Source organism: Nematolebias whitei, chromosome 17 (assembly GCF_014905685.2).
Source record: "Nematolebias whitei isolate Nwh7 chromosome 17, NemWhi1, whole genome shotgun sequence".
NCBI classification, from domain to species: Eukaryota; Metazoa; Chordata; class Actinopteri; order Cyprinodontiformes; family Rivulidae; genus Nematolebias; species Nematolebias whitei.
Genome location: NC_056514.1, coordinates 18,681,179 through 18,706,227, shown reverse-complemented (window position 1 = coordinate 18,706,227; position 25,049 = coordinate 18,681,179). Strand labels below are relative to the sequence as shown.

The following is a 25,049-nucleotide window of genomic DNA, read 5'->3' as shown; positions in this document are numbered from 1 at the left end:
ATCCCTGAGCTGCAAAACCCAAAAGCAAGACGGAAAATCTAAAAACTAAAACCAAATACACAAAGGTTAAAAAACATCTAAGGACAAACTTTGGTTTACTGAGGCAAACAAGCTCCTGCATCACTGCTGCTCCTAAATCCATCCAAAAATAAGAAGCATGGATCCTGCCTGCACTAGTTTGAAGGGTTTTTTTTTTTTATACTATTTTTGACTCTTTTAGGAGCTGCAGTAACTCGGTGGTCAGTGTCGCGGTCTCTTGATCCTGAGGCTGTGAGGCTTTTTTTATTTATTTATTTTTACAAAACTGAGTTTGTGTGTGGACGGGAGATGTAAACACCACAGATTATTCATTATTTATTTGAAGTAATCAAGTAGGGCAGCACGGTGGCACAGTTGGTAGAGCTGCTGCCACTCAACGAGAAGGTCGCTGGTTCAAATCCTGGTCCGGGTGCCTTTCTGGGTGGAGTTTGCATGTTCTCTCTGTGTATGTGTGGGTTTTCTCCGGGTACTCCGGTTTCCTCCCACAGACCAAAAACATGCATGTTAGGCTGATTGGTAACTCTAAATTGTCTCTAGATGAGAGTGAGAGAGTGAATGATTATTTGTCTCTATGTGTCCCTGTGATGGACTGACCTGTCCAGGGTGTCCCCCGCCTCTTGCAAGTGACAGCTGGGCATGGGCACCAGTGACCCCAAAAGGAAGAAGCGGGTAAAGATAATGGATGGATGGATGGATGGATGGATGGATGGATGGATGGATGGATGGATGGATGGAGTGAAGTAAGGTAGACAGGCTGATGAAGACTTCTGATGATTTTAACTCTGAAGCCACAATTTCTTGGGTTGCGGGAGCAGCAGCTTGAGCAGGGAGGTCCAGACATCTCTTTCCACCTCTTCCAGCTCATCTGGGAGGATTCCAAGGCCCCAGCGTGTTCTGAGTCTTCCACATGATCTCCTCTCAGTAGGACATGCCTAAAGCATCTCCCTAAAGAGGCACCCAGGGAGCATCCTTATCAGATGCTCAGTCCACCTGAACTGGCTCCTCTCGATGTGGAGGAGCAGCGGCTCTGCTCCGAGTCTCTTATGGATATCTGAACTTCTCACCCTAACTTTAAGGGAGAGTCCAGCTACCCTGTGGAGGAAACTCATTTCTTCACAGAGGTGCTGTGAAGAAAGCTTGTTTTGACTGCCTGTATCTGTGATCTTGTTCTTTTGGTCAGTACTCAGAATTTGTGAACATAAGTAAGGCTATGAATCTAGACAAGCTTCATCTTACAGCTCAGCTCCATCTTCACCATAACGGACCGGCACAGAGTCCATCTGTCGATCTCCTGCTCCATTCTTTCATCACTCATGAATAAAACCCTGAGATGCTTGAACTCCTCCGCTTGAGGGAACACCTCCACCTGTAGAGAAAATAAATGAATAGCTATCATTCCCCAAAAGGGCCACTGGTGTCTTTAGGTACTGATAGGCCTTCAGTTTTCTCCGTTGGTCTCATGCTATGTAGAAGTGCGTTGATGATTTCTGCAAAAATGTCTAGTTGGGGAGTTATGTCAAGGTATGCACGTATGCAAAATGTGGGTTTTCCGGGTGAAACACCTGTCTGTGGTCAGAAAGCTGTGGCTGACTTGTAAAACTACTGCTGTACGTTGCAGCGCTGCCTTTCGTCGACACCGTACTGTGGAGCAGGAGCTGTGCTGCTGAATCAAAGCTTTCCAGAGGAAGTGAGAGATCCAATCAGCATGCAGCTCCGTCTGAGCTTCAGTAACCACCGGAGAAGATGAGCAGTCTGGAGAGAAAAGAGCCAAAAGAATAGGTCACTGTGACATACAGCTCAAACTGTATTTGATCCTGTTAGAGCTGTCGGCAGCAATAAAAGGCAACTCAACTGATAGGTGTTTTAATCGCAGCTTTATCTTTAAACTTTCCCGCTTACTCTGCTCAAATCTGGCCACCCAGCTGCATGAGGCTGCCTGTCAAACGTCTGCAGAGGCTCTGAGGATGTAGAAATGATTTTTCTTTTCTTTTTTTTTATAGCAAGTGAAGGAAATAGAGGAGTTTTTATCGGATGAATGAGTTCCTGGGCTCTATGTTGGCTTAGTTAATGAGTGGTGCATATGTCAGCCACGCAGCTGTGGAGCTCCAATCAGCCAGCCAGCTGAGGACGGGTGACGGATGGAACGGAGAGACAAAAACAGGGAAGCGCACGCAGACAGAAAAGTATTAAACCGTCAAAATAAATAAATAAAATTCCCAAAGCAGTTCTTCAGGAGAGCAGCAAAGCAGAAGGGGTGAGAAAGGAGGATTTAGAGTGAAATAAACAGAGATCCAGAGGGGAAAAGGAGAACGATTTCTTTGCCAAGATAGTTTCCATTCTTCTGCTGCTCCCTCAGTAAGCAGGAGTTGAAACGGCAGCGGCTGCAGTCCAAATCATTACGCCCAGCTGCCTTCCTGGAAAGTATTTACTCTTGTCAATAAAAAGGCAGAAAAGAAGAGGCAGCCTAAATGTGCAGCTCCTCTGTAGGAGGATTGCAGCGTGATGACAGAGCGCACAGCCTCTCTTTGTACTCCTCCGAGGTATTAGAATATTTTCTATACCTTCTCCGCGAGTCGTTTCACCTCTCCTTCTTTTGACTTTGGCTCTTTAGTCCAGCTCGTATGTCCTGCTCTGTCCTGGCCTGTGTTCCATCAGCTCAAAGATTTAAGCCTTTAAGAGCCTATTTTCCCTGCAGTGAGAGCTTTAAGGTAGAATGTGTGCAGAAAGCAGTTTTTCTGGGGGGCAGGAGGGACGGATCAGAGCTGGACTGATACAGGTACAGACTGAGGAGAGGAGCAGATGCTCCAGGAGGACATTTTTGGCTTTGGATTGTCCCCTTCTTGAAGAAACAAAACATTTGTGGTAGATTCAGCAAGGGTCTAATTTATTTCAATATGCTCACTGCAGCTAATTAACATTACCGTATTTTCCTCCGTAAACGTCGCTCCGCCCTATAAGTCGCATCAGTCCATATTTGTCTAATAAAGTGGAAAAATCCATAAATAAATCACTTCATCGTATACGTCGCATCTATTATGCGTCACCGCTGACAACCTGGAAACGTGGGCCGGTGTTGTGCCAAAAATCGATTGGCTGCCAAATGGTGGCCGTGGGAGCGTGCACGGGAGCACTTTAGCAAAAATTTAACAAGATTAACACTTAAAAATAATTATTTGTTTGCTCGACTTTATAGTAAAGGTGTGTCTCAGTCTAACTTTTGCTTAATAAATGCACTTTGACGGTCAAATCAGCTGCATTTCAAAACCTGATTCGCGGAAGCGGGTACACGCAGAGGGATGAGCTGCTGTGCGTTTCTTCGAAATTTAACAAGATCACCACCTAAAAACAATTATTTGTTTGTTCGAAATTATAGTAAAGGTGTGTCTCAGTTGAACGTTTACTTAATAAATGCACTTTAATGGTCAAATCAGCTGCATTTCGCCGGGGCGGCGCAATGAAATGAAGTTGATTTGACGGTTGCTCCAGGCGAGCTGGATGACGGTGGCAGGCTTTGACAAGCTGATTGTGTCATTAATAGCCACCTTTACCTATTACGTGACACAACAGCATGCCATACTACTCAACTGCCATCTAGTGGCTGAAAAAGGTAGTGTTCAATATTTTCTGTCTGAATGAATGAAAACAGTCATATCTCAGCCAAAAAGTTGGTTTATAAATATGGGAAAATCCATAAATATGTTGCTTCAGCATATAATTTGCAGGGCTTAAAAATTATGCAAAAAAACATGACTTATAGGGCGAAAAATGCAGTCATACAAAAACACCCGGAACTCCTATCAGTTTTATAGACATTGAGTGTAAATTTGGTGTGGTAGTAGCAGAGCATGATTCCCAACACATACTTGGAGCATTAACGCGTCACTTAATATACTGCATGAGATTGTGCAAAGCATATTTATTTATAAGGTTTGGCCAAAATGACTTTAACCTTGTCTCTGCTCAGAATAAAAGGACTCAGTTAAAACCTGGGCATGGGAGGAATGTTAGGCCTTTCACTTTATCCCAGAATGAAGTTTAAATGCTAAATGAGATGTTGTATTCAGTTATCTGAAGTTTAATTCAATCTTTAGCTCAATGCCTGATTTTCTGCACATGGAGCCTCTCTGACCCCCTCGGCTAACCAGATTTTTTCTCGTTGCTCCTGCAGGCAGACCCGGGAGCAGGAGACCCCACCAGACTTCTTCTACTTCTCCGACTTCGAGCGACACAACGCAGAGATCGCTGCCTTTCATCTGGACAAGTAGGTGGCATCGTTGCTGTTTGTGCTGAAACACAGCCACTCAAATAGGATTACTGTAAAAATAATAAAATAAAATAAAATAAAATTGAGGCGCGCATGCAGTTTAGTGTAATTAAAGAAGGGTTTTAAATCCTGACTTTATGCTGCTTATCCTGAGTGATCTGTTGGAAGCATCAACACAGACGGCACAGTTTAAACAGAACAACTGCGCCCATGAATAACCTTACAAAGGTACAGTAACACAGAAAACAACAGTAAACAACCTTTTGCGAGGAAAGCCTACTCAAAGAGTATTTATTAGCCCTCATGCACACACTAAATGGTGAAGGATTGTCTTTGGTGTTTAACTTCTGTCTTGTCAATCCAGAGACTGGGTTTGAGTTGTTTCCATCTTTATTGTCACTGCTTACAGCAAATATAGTGAGAAAACTATAAGTGCATAAAATACAGAAAAAATGTTCTTGTTGTGTTTAAATAGGTTGGATAGAATAAAATCAGATTTTAGATCTTTGACAGCTTTTATGTTTACTGTACAGTAGTATAGTGCAGGTGAACTTATTAACAATGATTATGATGATTGATGATTGTGATCATTATGTGCATTAGGCTGATTATTGTTTTTATTTTTATTTATTTTATTTTTTGGGGCTGATCTATTGCAGTGCTGTATAGTTAGATTACTTCACTGACGCGTGTTTTAGAGATTTAATATAATACAATAACACAACTTTATTTATAAAGCACTTTAAAACAACACCGTTGGCCAAAGTGCTGTACACTAACACATGCAAGCATAAAAACTATAAACTCAACAAATACCATAAAAGTAACGAACTACCAAATCAAAACAGCAAACAGTAAAAACTATAAAACAAATATCTTCAAATAACTTTAAGGACAATGGTTGGCACTATCTGCCTTAAACTGTTCATTTTGGCTTTTGTCATTTTAAAGGAGCATTCCACATAAATGAGTTATTTGTAAAAATAATAATAATAATAAAGTTTTGAGCCAATAATGTCTCAGCTACTGTACAAAGCTCTTTGAACTGACTCACTTTCAAGGTTCAAGGTGACAAAGTTGTCATTCACATCCCGTGTGGTACATGAGGTGGAACAAAACTGTACTCAAGGTCCCAGCTACACCCAAAAATAGTGATAATATAAAGTATAAATACACTAAGAACTAGTAGCATAAAAACCAATATGCTGAACAGCAGCACGAACATGAGTCTGTGTGAGCAGATGAGGACGAATGAACACAGCAGCATGAAACAGATCAGCAGCAACATGAAACAGATCAGCAGCAACATGTTGTGATTTTTTTTTCACAGTGATTATTCTGGTTAGAGATTCATGAGTCTAACAGCATCAGGGTAGAAGCTGTTCTTCAGTCTAGTGGTTCTACACTTAATGCTCCTTAACCTCCTTCCTGAGGGGAGCAGGGCAAAAAGTGTGTGTGCTGGGTGAGTGGGGTCCTTCATGATGCAGGTGGCCCTCTTCCTGCATCTGGAGGTGTAGATGTCTGTGATGGTGGGGGGGCTGATGAGCTTTTCTTTGTGCAGCTGTGCAGCCTTCATGCCACATGTTGATTCTAGAGCAAATATATGATAAACAATAATGATGTATTATAATACGGTGTGTTAAACAGCAGCCTGAACATGAGTCTGTTGTGAGCAGATGAGGAAGAATCAGCATCATGGATAATTTATAGTGTGTGTAATAATTTGGAGTGCAAGTATAATATAAAGTATAATAATTTGGAGAAATAAAGAGTAATTTGATAAGACTGATGACATCAAATTGGACTGATGCCAAATTACAACAATCTGAAAAACAGTGGTTCAAGCGAACGCTCTTTTCTGAGCGATTTTGCCACTTTTAATTTTGAATGAATGTTTTAATACAGAATTCTGAGGGTATTTCCAAGCGCAGTTAGTGATGGTGGCAGCTAGCTGTGGGCTAAATTCTGTTAGGACATTTATAATGTGTCGGCTGAATAATTTTGTATTTACAACAGCGATGAAGATTTAAAGGTTTAAGCACTTGTTCCTTAAACTTATATGAAATGTTGATGCTTGAAGTTGATTTATTTGCTTTAACAGTTGGTCCACTTGGATTATACAAACAAGCTAAAACCAGCTAATGCAGGAAAAACCTTTGCTTGCTTTGCCGTTTTTTTTAAGCTATGCCACGAAGGTTCTATGTTAATAGGCGTGTGCTCAGTAGAGCAGGTGGAGCAGCTGCTCCCTCGTTTGAGTTCTGAGTTGTTTCAGACCAACTCAGCCGCTGTGATAACTGCGAGCTAGACAGCATTCAGCTGTGGAGATGAGACAGAACGTAAAGCTGTTGTTTCTAAAGTCCTTTAAACGGTGCTGCGTCCTCTTCTGACTGAATCAAACAGAACAGAATGAGCGATGCCACGCTATGAAGGAGCCGAGATACCCACAAGTTTATCAAAAGTGGGAAAAATAAAGCCAGTTCAGCTGGTTTTATATTGATATCTATCTGGAGCTCATTACAGATTTGAACAAAAGTCTCTAGGCTATAATTGGACTAACTAAAAGGAAAAGGTTTATAAATGTCTGCCTTTGGTTTTGTATTTTAACTCATCATGGCTCTGTTTGTTCAAAATGTTAAATAACCTTTATTGTGTTTGGACGTCAGTGTTGAAACTGCAGCACATTGCAGTTTCTGTTACTCCAAACCAGAAATAACTGGTTCAAAACAGAAACCGTTTGCTTGGATCCAGTAACTCAAATCTCCGCCCCTAAAAGTCCAAAGTCATCGCGAGTTTTTATTAAAAACCTCAAAAATATCATTAAACAGCAGAGTAAAATTGCATATCAGCGTTGTCGTTCAAGTGGACCATTGCCTGAAATTTTGATTAAAATAAAAGTGCGAGAACAATATTTTGGTAATCACGTGACGTGCGTTCGTGATGTAAAACAACTGCGGCATTTTTTTTCCAAATAACCGCAATCAAAATGTCAAAACGGCAGTCACAGTCCAGTTTACTTTCATTTTTTTTACAAAAAAGGCTCCAAACAAGCAGATGTTGTCTGTAGGACCTTAACCTAAATGTCTATGTAAACACTGTGGACGATTAGACTTTTACATCCCTGATTTAGTTCCATTTTATCACACAATCAGACTCCACTGCATGTGTTGCTTGGTAGTGTAGATAAGCTGTAAAGCAAAACAAAAAAAAGCTGTGAAGCCTAATTAAGAAAAACTAAAAAAAAAAAGGCCTGAAAAGCACAATGATGCAGCTTTAAAGCCACGAAGAGATGCCAGAGGCAGCTGATTTTCACTGGAATAACATTAAAGATCAGTCATTTTAAGGGCAGCGTGACTGCTCCGCCTTGAGCACCGAAAACATGCAGCTATAGTTCTGCAAACTTTCTCAGCTCAGTCGTGGTGTGAATTTACTCTTACCCTCCTATAAATGCTTATTTTGTATCCTTGAGGGGCCAGCGTCCTGCAGGTTTTCGTTCCTCTCTGATTAGTAATTTGCCCGTCGCCGCATCAGCTCATTAACCACCTGGGAGGAGCTCAGGCTGCAGAAAGAACACCAAAGAGGGATACTACTGTTTTACAAGAACGCTTCAAGAATAGAAGAAATAAAGGAGGGCTGGAGCGCACTGAGTCTTTTTGCAGGGCGCTGATACGCCCGTGAAGGTGTTGTTGGGTCATCAGAACGAGCAGGTTTTGTGTTTGAAGTGCAGTCAGATATGAGAGCCTTCAAAGCCCCTTTTAATTTTTAATTTTTTCATTTGAATTGCGCCGCTCAAGGTGGCTGCATGTTGGAGCAGCTCTCTTACATTCATTCTGAGATTTTCCTTTTGAAAACTTTAATTACTCTTTTTTTCTGGATGTAAATCACTTTTTCCGGATGATTATTTCCTCTGATATCAGATGCTGAGCCACTGGAAGGATTTTTACTGAAATCTTTTTTACTTTTGGTTATTTGTTATGATGCGTAACCATAACAACAAGGTGATTTTCTACAACTGGGAGCTGCTGATTAACATCTCAAAAGCTCAAAAATATCTAAACTACAGCCCCAGATCCTTAATGAGTTGAAAATGAGGTGCCGTTGATGCATTCCCATCGACCTGGAGGCGGTGCTCGAGTGCCTGACCACAGAGATCTTGGACGTAGTGGGAAACACGGCTCGTGACAATGGGAGAACTGAGATTGTACCCCGGCACCTGCAGTTAAGTCCGTGGCGACGAGGAGCTCGGCAAGCTGCTGGGAGAAATGGTCATCGCTCGGGGAGGAGTTCTGCCCAGCATTCAGGTGGTCCTGCTGCCCAAGAGGACAGAGAGATCTGCTGGGTGAACCCCTCATTGCCTCCGATGTGTGTCCCATCGGTGTATGAATGTGATAAAGCTCTGATTACCGTATTTTTTGGACTATAAGGCGCATTAAGCGAAACAAAAGTCAGATAAGTCAAACTTTATTTGACTCATTCACAATAGCTCCCAACATTGCAGTTGTAACACATAAAATACAAAACAATACACATTTTTGAGCTCCGTGTACCGTATAACATTGGTTCGAGGTCAGTAAGTACAACCAGAATTAATACATAAGGCTCACTGGATTGTAAGGCTCACTGTTGATTTTTGAGAAATTTTAAAGGATTTTAAATGCGCCTTATAGTCTGAAAAATATGGTAATCTTTGTAGAGATGTAGTAGAGTGCTGTATGGATGGGTAAATGAGGGCACAGATTGTAGTGTAAAGAGCTTTGAGTATCTGGATAAGATAAAAAGGTGCTATATAAATACAGTACATTTACCATTATCACCTAAATCAAGAGGAATATTGTAACAAGTCAACAAAGTCCATGCTCAATAATTGTAACAAATCATTAACATTAAGATAAATATCCCAGACTTTGGTGTCAGGTTGGACATTTATATTAATTACCATCTCCATCACAACATTTTGATTAATTATGTTTGTTTATGGGTGGTGCGTTGGCACAGTTGGAAGAGCTTCTGTCTCGCAGCGAGAATGTCGCCGGTTCAAATCCCAGTCCAGGTTGCCATTCTGGGTGGTTTGCATGTTCTCTCCGTACATACATGGGTTTTCTCCAGGTAAATGGTAAATGGACTCTACTTATATAACACCTTTCTATCTTATCAAGATACTCAAAGCTCTTTACACCACAATCTGTGCCTCATTCATCCATTCATACAGCACTCTACTAGATCTATACTAAGATAATTGAACAAATCATCCTAAAGAGACTAATCAGAGCTTTATCACATTCATACACTGATTGGACACACATCAGAGGCTATGAGAGGTTTAGTGTCTTGCCCAGGGACACTTCGGCATGTGACTGCTGGTAGATTCGAACCCCCAACTCTTGCATTGGAGGACGACTGCTCTAACCACTCAGTCACACCCGGGTACCCCAGTTTCCTCCCACAGACCAGAAACATGCATGTTAGGCTGATTGGTAACTCCAAATTGTCTTTAGGTGTGAGTGAGAGAGTGAATGGTTGTTTGCCTCGTGTGTCCCTGTAATGGACTTGAGACATGTCCAAGTGTCCCCCGCCACTCACACAGTGACAGCTGGACCTGGGCACCAACGACCCCCGTGACCCAAAAAGGAAAAAGCGAGTTAAGAGAATGGATGAATGTTTGTGCACAGAAAGTCTGCAGCCATACTTTCTGCTCATTACCCACTTCCAAGATATTTTTCTGCACATTTATACATCTGCTCCTCTTTTTAATTTTTACTGTCCTTGTCCCTTACACACGCACAAAGACACACATCTTTTCTGTGTGTGGTGTGTATTATCTGGGCTCGTGCTCTTTGAGGCCATGAGTCATGGAGAATGAACGTCGGCCTCCTGCAGATATCATCTGACTGAACAATGACTTCAGCCTCCTTGTTCCGCTAACCACGACGCTCTGCCTCCTCTGCCTTTACAACACTAACACTTTATGGCGCTCTTTCCTCCCTGCCTGCCTGCTGGAGCGACTTTAATGAAAAGTGAAATCCTCACGGGGCTCTCTGATCGGCATGAGAGGCCAGCGAGTTTGGAGTCTATGCCTCTGTTAAATGGATAGTCTTGTCCCTTGTGAAGTGATGTTCTGTTGATAGTTACGACTTTATGTCTGGTGACATCAGTCGTAGAGCACAGAGTGAGCCATAGGAGGCAAAAATCCTTTGTCCAGTCCTTGATCAGGTGGTTGGGAGTCTGTGGGCTAGACAGGGTGAACATGCAGATACATTCAGCTTCAACCTCCGTCTATGGTCCGCACACATACATTATAGAATCAAGGACGTTTCTTGGTTGAGAAAACATCAACAAACTGAATGGCGTCATGCGAAAATGCTAGTTTTATATTAGCTAGCGGTTAGCGAATAGGCTTTTTTATTAGCCCATAAAACAGCAGGTCCTCATTTGGTTAGCTATTAGCCTAGCTTCGATTGAGGCTACTGCCCTTTCTCCGTACTCTGTGCTCTTTGAATGATACGGTACGAACTGCTGATAACTATTTGTCAAAACATCACTTTAAAAATGACCCATCTCTTTAAGGTCAAGCTTGTTTTCACTCTGGCTTTGTGTTTTTACGTTCAGGGGGAGTGGTGTTGTGCTTGCAGGTGTTTCTCCTCCGACACAGGGCAATATGGAGGTCGCGCTCTCCCACAGCAGAGAGCAGCGAGGAAGCTCTGTCCCCTTCAGGCACAGTGACAAGAGTTCATCAGCAGTTACATCTGCAGTGGCATTTTTCTCCAGTCGGCTACACATCTGGGTCTCCTCCTCAGACGCACACACACGTTCAGCATATGTGTAGAGGAAGAGGCGGAAACCAAAGGCATGAAAGGCCCTCTGCCCATACTAAATATAAGTCAGGCAGGGTTTGCCAAAAGCACTGCTTTAGATTTTTCCTTGTTTCTTGTCTGTTATAAATTAAAGCCTGGTCCACAAAGCTGCTGCTGCAGAGGCTGAGGCTGCACTGCCTCCCAGGGGGCCTGCACACACATGCACGCTTTTTAAAGCAGTCTCCTTCGAAGTGTGCAACACTACTTTTAAGCATCAGTAATTACTGTTCGCTGCCGAAAGGCGAGCGGCAGGTGATAAGGTTTTGCCCGTGTCTTTGTGTGTGCAGGGGTTCATTAGCAAAGAAATCTCATGAACCACTGGTCTGATTTGAATGAAACTCAGAATGCAATTTAATGAAACTCTCAGAATGTACATCTATAACCAATTAACTTTATGAGTCAGCTCGATACAGAATGTCTAACACAGTCAACTGAGTTTAGAAATGACAAAAATAGCTAAAATGCAGTTTTACAAATACTGAGCTAAAATCTACAGTGGCCCTGAGGTGTAAATGAAAAACATGTGAAAAAATGGAATTAGATTAAGCCAAAGCAAAAGTAGCCGAAGCAGAAGTGGCCAGAATTACATTAGAAAAAACTGAATTACGTTAATTCCATTTTGTTCAAATGTAATTCTGTTTTTTCAAATGTTGTTGTGTTTTTGTTGGTTTTGTTGTGTTTTTTCAAATTTTATTTTGTTTTTTGAAATGTAATTCCGTATTTCTCAAATGTGATTCCGGCCACTTCCTCTTCGGCCTCTTCTGCTTTGGCCACTTCTGTTTTGGCCACTTCCAATTTGGCTTAGTTTAATGTAATTCCATTTTTTTCAAATGTAATTTTTATTTTTTTTTTTCCAAATGTGATTTCGGCCACTTCCGCTTTAGCCATTTCCACTTTGGCCACTTCTGCTTTGGCTTATTGTAATTCTGTTTTTTCAAATGTAATTCCATCTTTTCAAATGTTGTTGTGTTTTTGTTGGTTTTGTTGTTTTGTCAAATTTAATTTTGTTTTTTGAAATGTAATTCCATTTTTCTCAAATGTGATTCTGTCTACTTCCACTTTGGCCACTTCTAATTTGGCTTAGTGTAATTCCATTGTTTTCAAATATAATTCTGTTTTGTTCAAATGTAATTCCATTTTTTCAAATGTGTTTTTGTTTTTTTTGTTGTGTTTTTTCAAATTTAATTTAGTTGGTTTTTTTTTGTTTTTTTTTTTCAAATGCTCATTCTCACCTCAGGACTACCATAAAAATCTGATGTAGTGGCTTAATTTTACTGGGTGGAGCTGCAATGCAAAGACACACCGTGACCCTAGATCATTAAATCTTATAGCTCTAAATTCATGACAAGTCTTAGATTCTCTAAATTCCCACTCTTGCTGAACTCATGAATGGCTCTCAGAAGGGGTAAAGTGTGAATGAAGAAAATAAATTGGACCCTACCCTGATTGTACCCCGTAGCACGGCTGCAGGCCGGCTGCTGCACGCTGTTTCGTCCTCTGTCCGTCTGTCTCTTTTGACGGAGAGGACAAACTGCTTCACTCCACCTGCCGGCAGCATCACAGCATGTCTCCCAGCATCCTTCTGCCTGCAGGTCTCAGCCATTAGGCGTTGTCACAGGTTTCAGTTTTTAACGAGCCCCACGCTGATGTGGTGGCTGGGTGGTACTGAGAGCAGCTGCTGCACACCCTGCTGTCTCTCAGTCAGAGACAGCTATATTTAATCTCTCTCTCCATGTTTAATGAAGTCAGCATATATCCGTACAGCCGCTTGATTACTGTCAAATGATGCAAAGAAACTAAAACTTTTTATGAAGTTTAGACAACACTTAAATGAATAAAACATAAACGGAATTAAAAAGAAGTGAAAGGCAGTGCAAATGTTTAAAGAATCAGCAGCCACATAAAAATAATATTTCAAATATTTTAATATTTTCAAGCTTGTGTTGAGACTACCAGATCCTTCATGATGTCACACTGCCCTCTTCTGACAATGTTGCTTTTTACAGTTAGTTGGACTTTTTTTTGCTACAAATCATTCAGTACTCACAGCTCTTCAAGTGCGTTTAAGAAAAACAAACATTTTAGTGACGTGATTAAATGAAAATGATTAGATTTGTCTTATTTAGAAGAATTTTTCATTGTAGAAAAAAATGTATAATTATGCTTTTTTTGCCATATTTATTTGCGCTACGATAAGCCTGATCATAGTTTATTTCAAGTTCAAGGTTCAAAGTTCTTTATTGTCATTCTCATCACATGTGGTACATGAGGTGGAATGCAATTGCGTACTCAAGGTTCCAGTTACTCCCAAAAATAGCAAATATAAGAAGTATATATAAAAAAAAGAAACAGTATTCAAGGATCTAAGATTTGAACAATAATAATGTTATATATCCATCCAATCAGGTCATATGGACCATTTCTTTTTTATAGAGACGTTTCACCCTCTATCCGGAGGGCTTCATCAGTCTGAGGAGTTCCAGTAAACTGTTTCCCCATCAAGCAGTAAACTCCTTAAGTGGACCAACCAGTTTCCAGGAGCTAAGATGGTTTCTGGGGGCCGTCCTGTCCCCCGTCGACTCCTCCCAGGCAGGCAGCCACAGCCAAAGTGGTTCAAGGCAACAAAGTTCATGCTCAATCATCCAGGTGTCAAATCCAATAATTCTCTATAAAATCTAAAAATTAAATAAATAATAATAATAATAAAATCTAAAAATATAATAATTCTCTATAAAAATAAAAATAAAAAATATCCAGATGATCTGACTGAGAATTATTGGATTTGATACCTGAATGATTGAGCATGAACTTTCTTGTAATATAATACAATGTATTAAACTGCAGCCTGAATATTATACTTATTTAATTATAGTACTGAAAGTAACATTATAGAAACAGTGATTTATATTTAAATACAAATGCATCCTGGCTATATATATATATATATATGTATATAATATGATTGACAAAACATCTTCTTCTTCTCAGTGGCAAAAGGTTTGGCAGCTTAAATGTGGGATGAAAAGGATCTTTCTTTCTTTCACTTGAGGCTTCTTTTTTTTTTTTGCTTCTCTTCTTAAAAATAAATTCAAAGGGTGAGAATAAGTCCCCCGATGGTTCTCTCTGACATTCTCATCACACATTGTCATTCCCTCTGCAGTTGCCATATGAAGAAGTCTGCTGAGTTTTCTTGGACAGTTGTCTGGTGGTTTGTTGTTTAGCCATTATTGTGCTTTAGTTTATTAGTTGTTGGGTTTTTTTACATTAGGAGAAGAATTGTTCTCAAACCAGCTCACAAACTGTAAAGGTAGTCTCTCTCCGGGCTGCAACTGTTTACAACAAATTATAAACTGTGTTTGCAAGTGAGCTTTCAAATTGCCTTGAAACATTTTGGGTTGGTTCTCAGTTTTCTCACGAGTCACAGGGCCTCAGTCTCGTATTAGTGAAATGTTGCACAAGCTTAACAACTAATAAGGACTTTCTTTTTTTTTTAAATAGTCATAAAGTCATTACAGGCATCTGGAGCCTGTCTCAAATTTATCTTGTTTTTAAGATTTTTGACATGTTAATCTGTATGCAAGCTCCTGGAAAATTGTGGCACAAATGTCACTGGTTTGTTTCAAATGTGTCATTCAGTGAGATTCCAAGTGAAACTTTGCATATTATTCGCAATTTAGTGTCACCAACTCTGCCCAGGCAGATGCAACAGTGGGATGTCTCATTATTGTTGCTGATGATGCTCATCACTGTTGTCTTCAACCAATTTCATGGTTTGTGCGGTGTTTAGCAGCAGTCCTGCCTGTGACAGCAGAGTGAAGAGCAAAGGACTGAATACACACCCTTGAGGAACCCCTGTAATCAGAACAATGGAGCAACACAGAAATTCTGAGAACCAATATCTAGTTCTTCTTACAATGGCCTTCACTTCGGCTCTAGTAGATCAAATTGCAGCAACTAACTTCTTAAACACTGAGGGTTTGCCTCAAGATCTGAACACCTCTTCGTTATTCTTTAACCCAAGTCTGATGATCACGTTTGTTTCTAACCAACAGGATCCTGGACTTCCGTCGGGTTCCTCCTGTCGCTGGCAGGCTGGTCAACATGACCAAGGAGATCAGAGATGTCACACGAGATAAAAAGCTCTGGAGGACCTTTTTCATTTCACCAGGTACATCATGAACTCATTCTCACTTACTGGAAAATGTGTATAAGATGAGACTACTATTAGCTCCAGCGCAGATACTCCACTCTATTATACATCACTTTTGGTGTTTTTCTCATTTGTAGTCGGAAAAAAAAAACCCAGCAGAGATGGATTTTTGTGTCAGATGTACAAATAATCCCCTTTTTTATTTTATTATTGTTGAGCTGAATACCTGTTAAAATTAATTTTAACAAGGGGGCGTTACCAGCAGCAGTTAATTAGCAATGCAAGGTAACTTTATATAATGTACATGTGGAAAATTCTCCCAGGATTCAAACTGCAGTCTCAGCAGTTGATGCAGGTCAGTGAACGTCCCCTGGTAATTTTAATCATGTGGGTGTATGTGGGGCAGATGACAAAAAGATTGAAAGTAGTGTAACTAGAAGGTGGCTCATGAACACTTGTTACATAAAAGGCTTAGCATTCCTTGGAAGAATGCATGTTGCCCGTTTCCTTTAGAGTTACAGCCATTTTGGTAGTTCTTCCAAATAAGAGTAAGAGTAACAAGATCTTGCGCAGTCCGTTTGCACTCAAAGTATACGTTGAGGGTGGCCATAGTCACTTTTGTGCTACTTGTTTTGTACTATTTGTGTTGGCCATGTTGAATTGAGTTGACTCCAAAACTTAATCAGTTGTAAAAGTACATCCAATGATGACTTTGTGATGGTTTCATTAAATTGTGCGCAATGGTTGATGAGATATTTTGTTAACAGACAATGAGGGTTGATTCCAACAAATGACGCCAAAGTTCAAGGCAAAGCTCTTAATGGCAATATGTAGCACATAAAGATTGTCTTACGGATGACTTTCAGCTACTATAAGTATAATGTTTAGCTCAACATCTGTAAAACGGACGTACTTAAAGACATTTTTGTGTTTTTCAAAGTCAGTTTGCAACAGTAGCCATCTTGACGTGGGTTGACTTCAAAAGATAATCAGTTGTTGATGTCCATCTAATGAGTTTTCTTCGGAAAGTTTAAGTAAAATTCGTCCAGTGGTTTATAAAATATTTTGCTAACAGCCAGACGTGGACTAAAATAGGTAATGGGGAATTTTTAAACAGATCTTGTGCAATCAAATTTTGCTCAGATTATAAGCTGAGAAGAGTCTCAGCTTTTATCACCCTGGATTTAAGCTCAATATCTGCACAGCTAACTTAGTCACAGCCGATCGTGTGTTTTTTAAGATCAGTTAGCTGTGGCGACCGTCTTAAATTAGATTTACTTCACAAGCTAACCAGTTGCAGCTGTACATCCAGTGATCAGTTTCTGAAAATTTCTTTCAAATCTGTCAAGAGTAGTATCAGATATTTTGCTAACAGACCAACAGGGTTGACACAAACATTCACATCCAGGCTAAAACGTTATCGTCCGCCATTCTCCTCATAGCAGCGGATGATAAAGTAGTCTCGTGTTTACGCGCCTTTTCTCTGACCAACAGCCAACAACGTGTGTTTCTACGGCGAGTGTTCGTACTACTGCTCCACTGAGCACGCTCTGTGTGGGAAGCCTGACCAGATCGAAGGATCCCTGGCCGCCTTCCTCCCTGACCTGGCCCTCGCCAAACGCAAGACCTGGAGGAACCCGTGGAGACGCTCCTACCACAAACGCAAGAAGGCCGAGTAAGAGCTGGATCCTGCGCTGCGTTCACTTACACTCCGTAAAAACACTCACAGCGTAGGCCAGGCTATTGAAGGGTATTTATTTAATACAGTAAAAGGCTGAAATGAAAAAAGTAAAGCGCCACAGAAAAAGTAGAAACAATTGAAATGTTATGAATGCATGAATTCTGATTCAAACCATCAAACTCTTCAGGTGGGAGGTGGATCCTGACTACTGTGAGGAGGTCAAACAGACCCCGCCGTACGACAGCGGGAGGAGACTGCTGGACATCATGGACATGACCATCTTTGACTTCCTCATGGGTACGTTTGATGTTAAAGCTTCATCCAAGATTACTGATGTCCAGGGGTGGAAGTAACAAATTACAAATACTCTACTGGACATAAGTAGATTTTTGGGGTACTTGTACTTTTACGAGCATTTCTTTCAAGTGTGTTATTTTACTCGTACTTAAGTATAATTTAGACCATGGAATCTACTTTGTTACTTTTAAAATCAGAAGTCGCTACTGAGTACGGCCACAATTTGAATTAATATTCAAACCGTTCATCTGCATCTTTGTAGCCAATAAGGCTCTCAGATCATGACGTAAGCAAAGGACAGCTCTGTGGAGCAGAGAGACATTTATGGACAGAAGAGCTGGACAAAAAGCCAAAATGGAGACAGAGAAAATGACGAGGTAAAGGCTGAGGACGAGTGTCCGTGGTCGTACCTGGAGGAATGTTTCATGAACAGAAAAGGAGACGGAGTAAACTTTGTTTGATCTCTACACTGACAGCAGCTTACAAGACTTCATCTAACCTCAGAAAACATATTGTGGTATACAAGGTTTCACAGCTACCTGTATGATGTTAAATTTTATTGTTTGTATGTGTGGGTTATTAATTTAGCAAAGTATGCAAACATCTTAGATAATGTCGCTGCCATCGGTTTGTCTGGTACTAAAATAAGACGGAGCTTCTGAGCGTCTAAGAAATATTAAATGTAGCGATTATATACAGTAAATCAAACTGAATGTCTTCTGTTGACAACACAATGAAATATCAATTGGTAAAAAAAAGTATTTAATACTCTGAGTAGTTTTTGAGAAGAGTACTTTGTACTTTTACTTAAGTATTTTTTATAACGCCAGTACTTTTACTTGTAATTGAGTGCAATTTAAGCAGTGTAACAGTACTTGTACTTGAGTACAAATTTTCAGTACTCTTTCCACCTCTGCTGATGTCAATATACAACATACTGTTTGTGTTCTTCTTTTTACAGCAGCATGTTTTGAGTACTTTTCTCTGTTGATACTTTTCGTCTGTGTTTCCTCACAGGAAACATGGATCGGCACCACTACGAGACATTTGAAAAGTTCGGTAACGAGACTTTCATCATCCATCTGGACAACGGCAGAGGGTAGGCTTTTTGATTCCACCAACAACTTCTGGATATTTGACTTCCCTTCTGGGCAGAAAAAGTAAAGTACCTGCAGGATACGGCTTTTAGGCAGAGTCCACAAACTTTTAACGGTGTAGAGGTCGGGGCTTTGAGCAGAGGCTTAACGTTCCTCTGCCTCACTGTGGAACCAGTTCTGTGTTTGGAATCAGCTACTTGTGTCCAATGTTTAACTCTGCAGCTGCAGGTGACATTGAAGCAGTCGTTTATTTCTAATTTTCCATCCACTTTGGCTTTTTGTAGCACACCAATTCCACTGAATGATCCTACCACCACCATGCTTGGCAGTTGGTCCAGTTTGTAAGAGTTCAGTCTCGCTTTGACTCCTCCAAACATACTTCTTGTCATTGTGACCTAAAGCTCAACCTTCACCTCCTCTTAACATGAAAGTTTTCCCAGAAGGCATCTGGCTCGTCCATCCAGCGTGAAGGTGTCCGTTTTAGAGCAGAAGCTGATTCTAATTCTCACCTGATTCTTGTTTTTAAAAATCAGTGAAAGTGCGTGTTATTTAATCATTCAGCCTGGGAAGAACAATGGAAATTAGAGGAATTGCATTTCCTGCAAAAATGCGGTGTGAATTTGCTGAAAAACAGCTGAAATTAGCAACAAAAAAAGCATGCTGAAATGTAGCTAAAATGGAAAGACAAGCCTAAATTAGCAGAAGGAAGCAGAAAGAACACATATTTGCTGAATTAGGTTTGACTATGCAGAAATTAGCATAGAAATTAGGAAATTAGCTAAAAAAAAGCTGAAATTAGCAAAAAAGTGCTGAAAGTAGCTGAAAAGACAGAAAGAAGCTTAAACTACCAGAGGAAAGCTGAAAGAGCTGAAATTGCTTTAAAAAATGTGGATTTAACTGAAAAGGCCAAAATTAGTCTAAAACAGCTGAAATAGCAAAAAAGCTGAAACTTGCAGAAATCAGCTGAAAGGAGCATAACAAGCTGAAATTAGCAGGAAGAAGTTAGAAGAAGCGCACACGTAGTTAGCAGAAAGAATCTGAAAGTAGCACAAAACAGCTGAAAAAAACAGCTGAAAGTAGCTGATTTTTTTATTTGCACAAGGAAGCAGAAAGAAGCTGAAGCAGAACAAAATGTGAAAGGAGCAGTAAAAGGTTGTAAACACATCTAAACGTATGAAGGGTGTAAAATGAGCTCAGTTCATTTTCTATGAGAATCAAAGTGGCAGAAAAGGCTATAAACATTTCAAAAAGCTAAAGTTGCACCAATACCAAAAGCCGAAGCACCCTTCTCCTGAAAGAGCTGAACGTTTTGATTTGTGAGTTGATGAAATAGCACAAAAACTGTGGAACGAGAAAGATGCTGAAAAATGTACGGAAGAAAAATGGATCACAATAGTTTATGAACGTTCAAATTATTAAAACAAACTTTAGACCACAACTGTTTTTTTATGAGCATAATGCTAAATTAAAAAAGCTAAAAATTAAAAACTACAAATATCCTTCTGTTTTTCAGCTTTGGAAAGCACTCTCATGATGAGATTTCCATCCTGGTGCCTCTGACTCAGTGCTGCAGGTAAAGTCTTCCTGATGTGGGCTGATAAGAAGGTTCTGATCATTATACAACCCTAAAGATACAATGAGGCTACTAAAGGTTATGAATTTGACCCAAACCATTACAATTTATCTTCTTTCTATTAGTTTTGACCACCTGACCAGCAAATACAGGCATTCTGCTTTAGTCAACACATTTTTATTTTTTTGAATCACTACTTTTTGTGAGCAGAGTGAGGAAGTCCACCCACCTGCGCCTGCAGCTGCTGGCCAAGGAAGAGTACAAGCTGTCTGTGCTCATGGCTGAATCCATGGAGCGGGACCGACTCACACCCGTCCTCATCCAGCCACACCTGGACGCCATGGACAGACGTCTGCGCCTGGTCAGTGTTTCATCCTCGCTGATGCTAGTCGGGCTGTTTGTTAAAGATGATTTAAAAAAATGATGAATATATGACGTGGATCAGTTGGTAGAGCTGTTGGCTCTCAGCGAGAAAACCAAATCCCGGCTGTGGACTTTTCTGGGTGGAGTTTGCATGTTCTCTCCGTGCATGCGTGGGTTTTCTCCGGGTACTCCGGTTTCCTCCCACAGACCAAAAACATGCATGTTAGGCTGATTGGTAACTCTAAATTGTCCCTAGCACAGTGACCCCCGCGACTCAAAACGGAAGAAGCGGGTAAAGATAATGGACGGATGGATTAATATAAATCTAATAAACACACTCTCTTTTGAAATTGGAAATACCCTCCATCCGTCCGGACTTGAAAAAAAAAAAGCAACTTGGCGTTTTTTTTGTGTAGCTGCATCTAGGCGTTAAAAAAGTCACTAGCAAAAATAGCGGTGCCACATTAAAATGCAAAATGTCCACCACCATAAAACCCTTCCATCCCTATCACTTGAAAAAACTATGCTTCTATTTTTTTTATATTGCTTAAAATTATAGTTTCCTCAAATGACTGGGGTGGTCAAAGATTAATCTATGGTGGCCAGGGCCACCACTGGCCACCCCCTGGCTCCACCACTGTGCCTGGTAGTAGATAAATTTGCTCTCTCTGCCCCCCAGGATCCGTCACACTTTTTATTCAGAGTGTTACTTCTAACCACCTGAATATCGTGCACCAACACCGTGAAGGTAAATTAAAGGTTTTAAATATTTCAGCTTGTCTAAAGCAGAGTCTGCAACCTTTTTGATCAAAACAGCCATTTCTGTCCATTCACTAAATAAAACGTCTGGAGCCACAACACCTGCTACAACTGTGATTATCAACTGATGGCCCACGGGCCACTGAGTTTGTTGGAAGGGAGCATTTTTGGGCAGTGGGGGTGACTTTATAAAAATAAATTCATATCATGAATTTTAACATTTATTAATAATTTTACATTTTAAGACAAAAAAAGACAATATCACGTAAAGAAGGAACATAATATAATTTACACTAATTTTGATAAAAATTAAAACACTGAACTCGAATAATAAATAAGTATTGGGTGGGGCTGAGGTAGCTTGGTGGCCACACCAGCCCCCGTCTTGCGAGTTCGAGCTTTTACTAGTAGTTAACGGGCAAAAATGAAAGAAATTTGACAATAAAACTTCCAAAACTAGCCTTTTCTGTTGTGGGTATAAAAAGCAGTGCAATTAAATTTCATTAAGTTTTGGTCAAAGTTTCAAAGAGCCGCAGATGAGGGACTAAAGAGCCACATGTGGCCCCAGAGCCACAAGTTGCAGACCCCTGGTCTAAAGGTTACATTCCCTGTTTCCAGAAAAACACTCATCTGAAAATCTACAAACATTAACTTTTCAAAATCCTTCGGCAACTGGGGACATCCCTGGACCACTCGTTTCACCGTTTAGTTCAAAAGAATTCACTTGTTACTTTTTAAAGCAATTTTTTTTTTTTTAAATCACCACGTTTTAGAGAAGCTGTCTTTTATTTAAAGCATCATCTTTAAATAACGTGTTGTTATTCGTTGTCGTGCTTCAGTACCAATCCTTCTTTTTTCAGAGTTCGCATGAATCAGAAGATGTTCAATCTAAATCTGATGTCCAAACTGAATCCAGAACTTGTTGTAGTTGACGTTGTACAGACTAGATGTGATTTTGCTTCTCTTTAAATGAATCAGAAGAGATCAAAACTGGTTTCAGAAAACCAAATCCTGGTCTGAACAGGATTAACAGAAAACAAACGCTTACTGTGACTTGTCTTGTCTTTCTGTGTCCAGGTGCTAAATGTTCTGTCTGAGTGCATAGAAAAGGAGGGTTACAGTTATGTGGTGGAGGACGACCTCCAGGAGAACCAAGGACCGGACCACGCCCACATTGGCCCCGGACAGAGGTAGCCAGGGGGTGCGACTGGCCCGTTTGGGCTGACTCTCTGGAGAAAGGACTCTGGAGTGATCGAATCCAGTCTTTGCGGTGCACACGCGATCTGTGCTGAATTTCATCTGAGGACGAGCTCCCCCGCCCCCCACCCCCTGCCTGAGGTGATCGAAGCTGTCGCTGGAATGAAGGCCTGCTGGATAGGACGGGACTTTGACCCAACTGTGCAGTGGAGCTGCGTGGATGTATCCAGGAGACTGGACAGAACTGAACCACCGCTTGTCACCTTAAAAATATCCGACCCCGGCCGCGACGTAGGATAGCATCACAACCGACGACCCAAACAAAAGCCAACTTGCAGCAGCAACTAACAGTTAAAGTGTTGCAGGAGACACTTCTGGGTGTAAGGACCCTTCTGTTGGATTCAGTGAATTCTGAGGGCCTGGTACCGAGTCTCCAGAACTAATGCAAAAAGACAGAGCTGGATCAAAATTGTGGGTTTTTTTCCCTAAAAAATGTCCTGTTGCATAGTTTATTTTTAAATGTTCTTTCTTTCAAACTGTTTAGTTATTCTTGATGGAGATTTTTGATCGGAGTGCAGGTTTACTCCTGGATAATTTAATTTAATTTTTATTTTTCTTCCCTAAACTGACAGACGTCCTTGAAAGAATATGAGAGTATTTATTACAATTTGTATTTATTGTTCGAAACCAGTGCTCATCACAACCTTCTGTTACAGCACACGAAAATGTTCACCCACGTGGGTGTACTTTCTTATTCCACCAGAGGGCGCACTGAGCATGCGCAAACATATGAGCTCATTCCACCCCTGTAAAAAACAAAACTGGCCAATGAATTCTCACCTTTGTTTACAATAATAATCCTTTTTTTTCCTTCACTGCTACAAACCTAAGGTTAAATTTCTGGCTCCAAAAGCCAGAATGTGACACTACTTATTTTAATTTTTATTTCTTTGTAATGTATTTGATGTCCAAGATGTTGCTGTTGTGAACAGCGTTATTTTCAAGGATGTATATTTCATTCCTCTCCAACAGCCGACAGCTGTTGGTGTCAATCATCAGTCGCTGGGCTGACAGTTAATATATACAGTAGGAAAAATCTAGTGCCTGTGCAATGATAGAAATACTTGAATGTCTGGTTTCATAGCAGAAAGGGTACGAGCTATAGATATAAAGATAACAGATGTCTTCATACGTGTACGTGCTGACTTCTTGGGTTTTATATTGGGTTTTATTTGACGCGTTTAAGTTCCTGTAGTCCTGTCGGTATCAGGGCATTCATGGATGTATGGGGCAATCCACCTACAACCAAAATGCTTCTTCTTTTTAATGTTGGCTAATTGTTTCTGTGGGTTTTATTTTGTATTTCTTTGCAACATGGTAACAGTGCAATAAAACAGAATAAGCATCATGTCAGAGTGGACGTGTGCTCCTGGTTTACTGCAGGCGTGAGACGAACACAAGTAAAGGTAGGTGCAGAGAACTCTCATGCATGTTCAGCGCAAGAGGAATTTCCACAATTAGTTTTAACTTCACATCATGATTCAATTCAATTCAACCTTTATTTAAACAGATAAGTCACAATGAGCCTCGAAGACTCGTTTACAAGTGAGACCTGTTTGGACAGACGATAAAAAGTGGTGAAAAATGACACATAGGGTTTGGAGACAACAACAAAAATCCTAACATGCTTTTAATCTTTGGTTGAAGGTCAACAGTGTGATAATGAAAAAAAAGTCTCGCACATAAGCACATATTGACGCCGACAGTCCACGGGGGGGACGGGGACGCAAGGACAGGGACGCAAGGACGGTGAGCAGCGATGATCAGTGAGAGTTTTAACAATTGAAGCAACTCAAACTTAGTATATAAGAACTTTTGTAGAAATAATGTGAAGTTATCAGGAGGCCAAATTATTTGATGTATAAATACATCCTGGTTTTGCTTGCATGGCAGTGTGCACATTTAGCATAAATCCTTGTTCAAAATGTATTGAAACTCTCAGAAATAAATTCATGCCCATACTGCTACAACTGATTAACTCCTGGAGTCAGCTCAATTCAAGATGGCTACCATAGAAAACACAATTTAAATATGGCTAAAACTTATTCAGTTTTATTGATATTGTGTTAAAAAAAAGAGTCAACCCCAACAGAGACTCTGAGCTCGAGCTGGTTGTGTGAGGAAACTTTGTTAACTATTAGTGAACTGATATCTGTCTGTTAGCAAAATATCTCATGAACCTCTGGACCAATTTAAATGAAACCTTTCAGATGTTGTAATTGGGTGTACATCTATAAATGTTTAACATTTGGGGTAAATTCTTTTAAAGATGGCTGCCACAGGTAACCAATTTGATCAAGCACATAAATAGCTCTGACTCCGTCAGTTTCATAGATTTTGAGCTAAAAGTTGGTGTGGTGGTAGCAGAGAGTTATTTCCAACAAACGCTCTGAGCACTAACAAATCAGGTAAGATTTTTGTTTAAAACATTACCAAAAACTATTAGAATCAGCTCCACTTGTCTGTTAAAAAATATTTTATTAACCACAGGATGAATTTTAAAGAAACTTTTAAGATATTTTTATTGGATGTACCTCTACCAGTGATTAACTTTAAGAGTCAACTTGTTACAGTGAACCTTAGGGAACACATAAAGAGCTATACTGTAGAGCAGCAGTGAGTATTACAGAGTTGGAGCAAACATTTTTAAGTAGTACTAGCTAATCCAGAATACATATATATATATATATGTATATATATATATATATATATATATATATA

General features: G+C 40.3%; 1 protein-coding gene across 1 annotated transcript in view; it reads left to right on the top strand.

Annotated features, from left to right (window-relative positions):
* fam20cb (FAM20C golgi associated secretory pathway kinase b) overlaps window positions 1–23,700 on the top strand; it is a 101,289-nt gene extending 77,589 nt beyond the window's left edge. Inside the window, exons 4-11 of the mRNA XM_037691323.1 lie at window positions 4,208–4,300; window positions 15,204–15,319; window positions 16,796–16,976; window positions 17,170–17,279; window positions 18,297–18,378; window positions 19,890–19,949; window positions 20,160–20,310; window positions 22,149–23,700. Of these exons, the coding sequence (XP_037547251.1) occupies window positions 4,208–4,300; window positions 15,204–15,319; window positions 16,796–16,976; window positions 17,170–17,279; window positions 18,297–18,378; window positions 19,890–19,949; window positions 20,160–20,310; window positions 22,149–22,265 (910 nt within the window). The 3' untranslated portion in view covers window positions 22,266–23,700. The remainder of the gene's footprint in view (window positions 1–4,207; window positions 4,301–15,203; window positions 15,320–16,795; window positions 16,977–17,169; window positions 17,280–18,296; window positions 18,379–19,889; window positions 19,950–20,159; window positions 20,311–22,148) is intronic.
* Window positions 23,701–25,049: the final 1,349 nt, after the last annotated feature.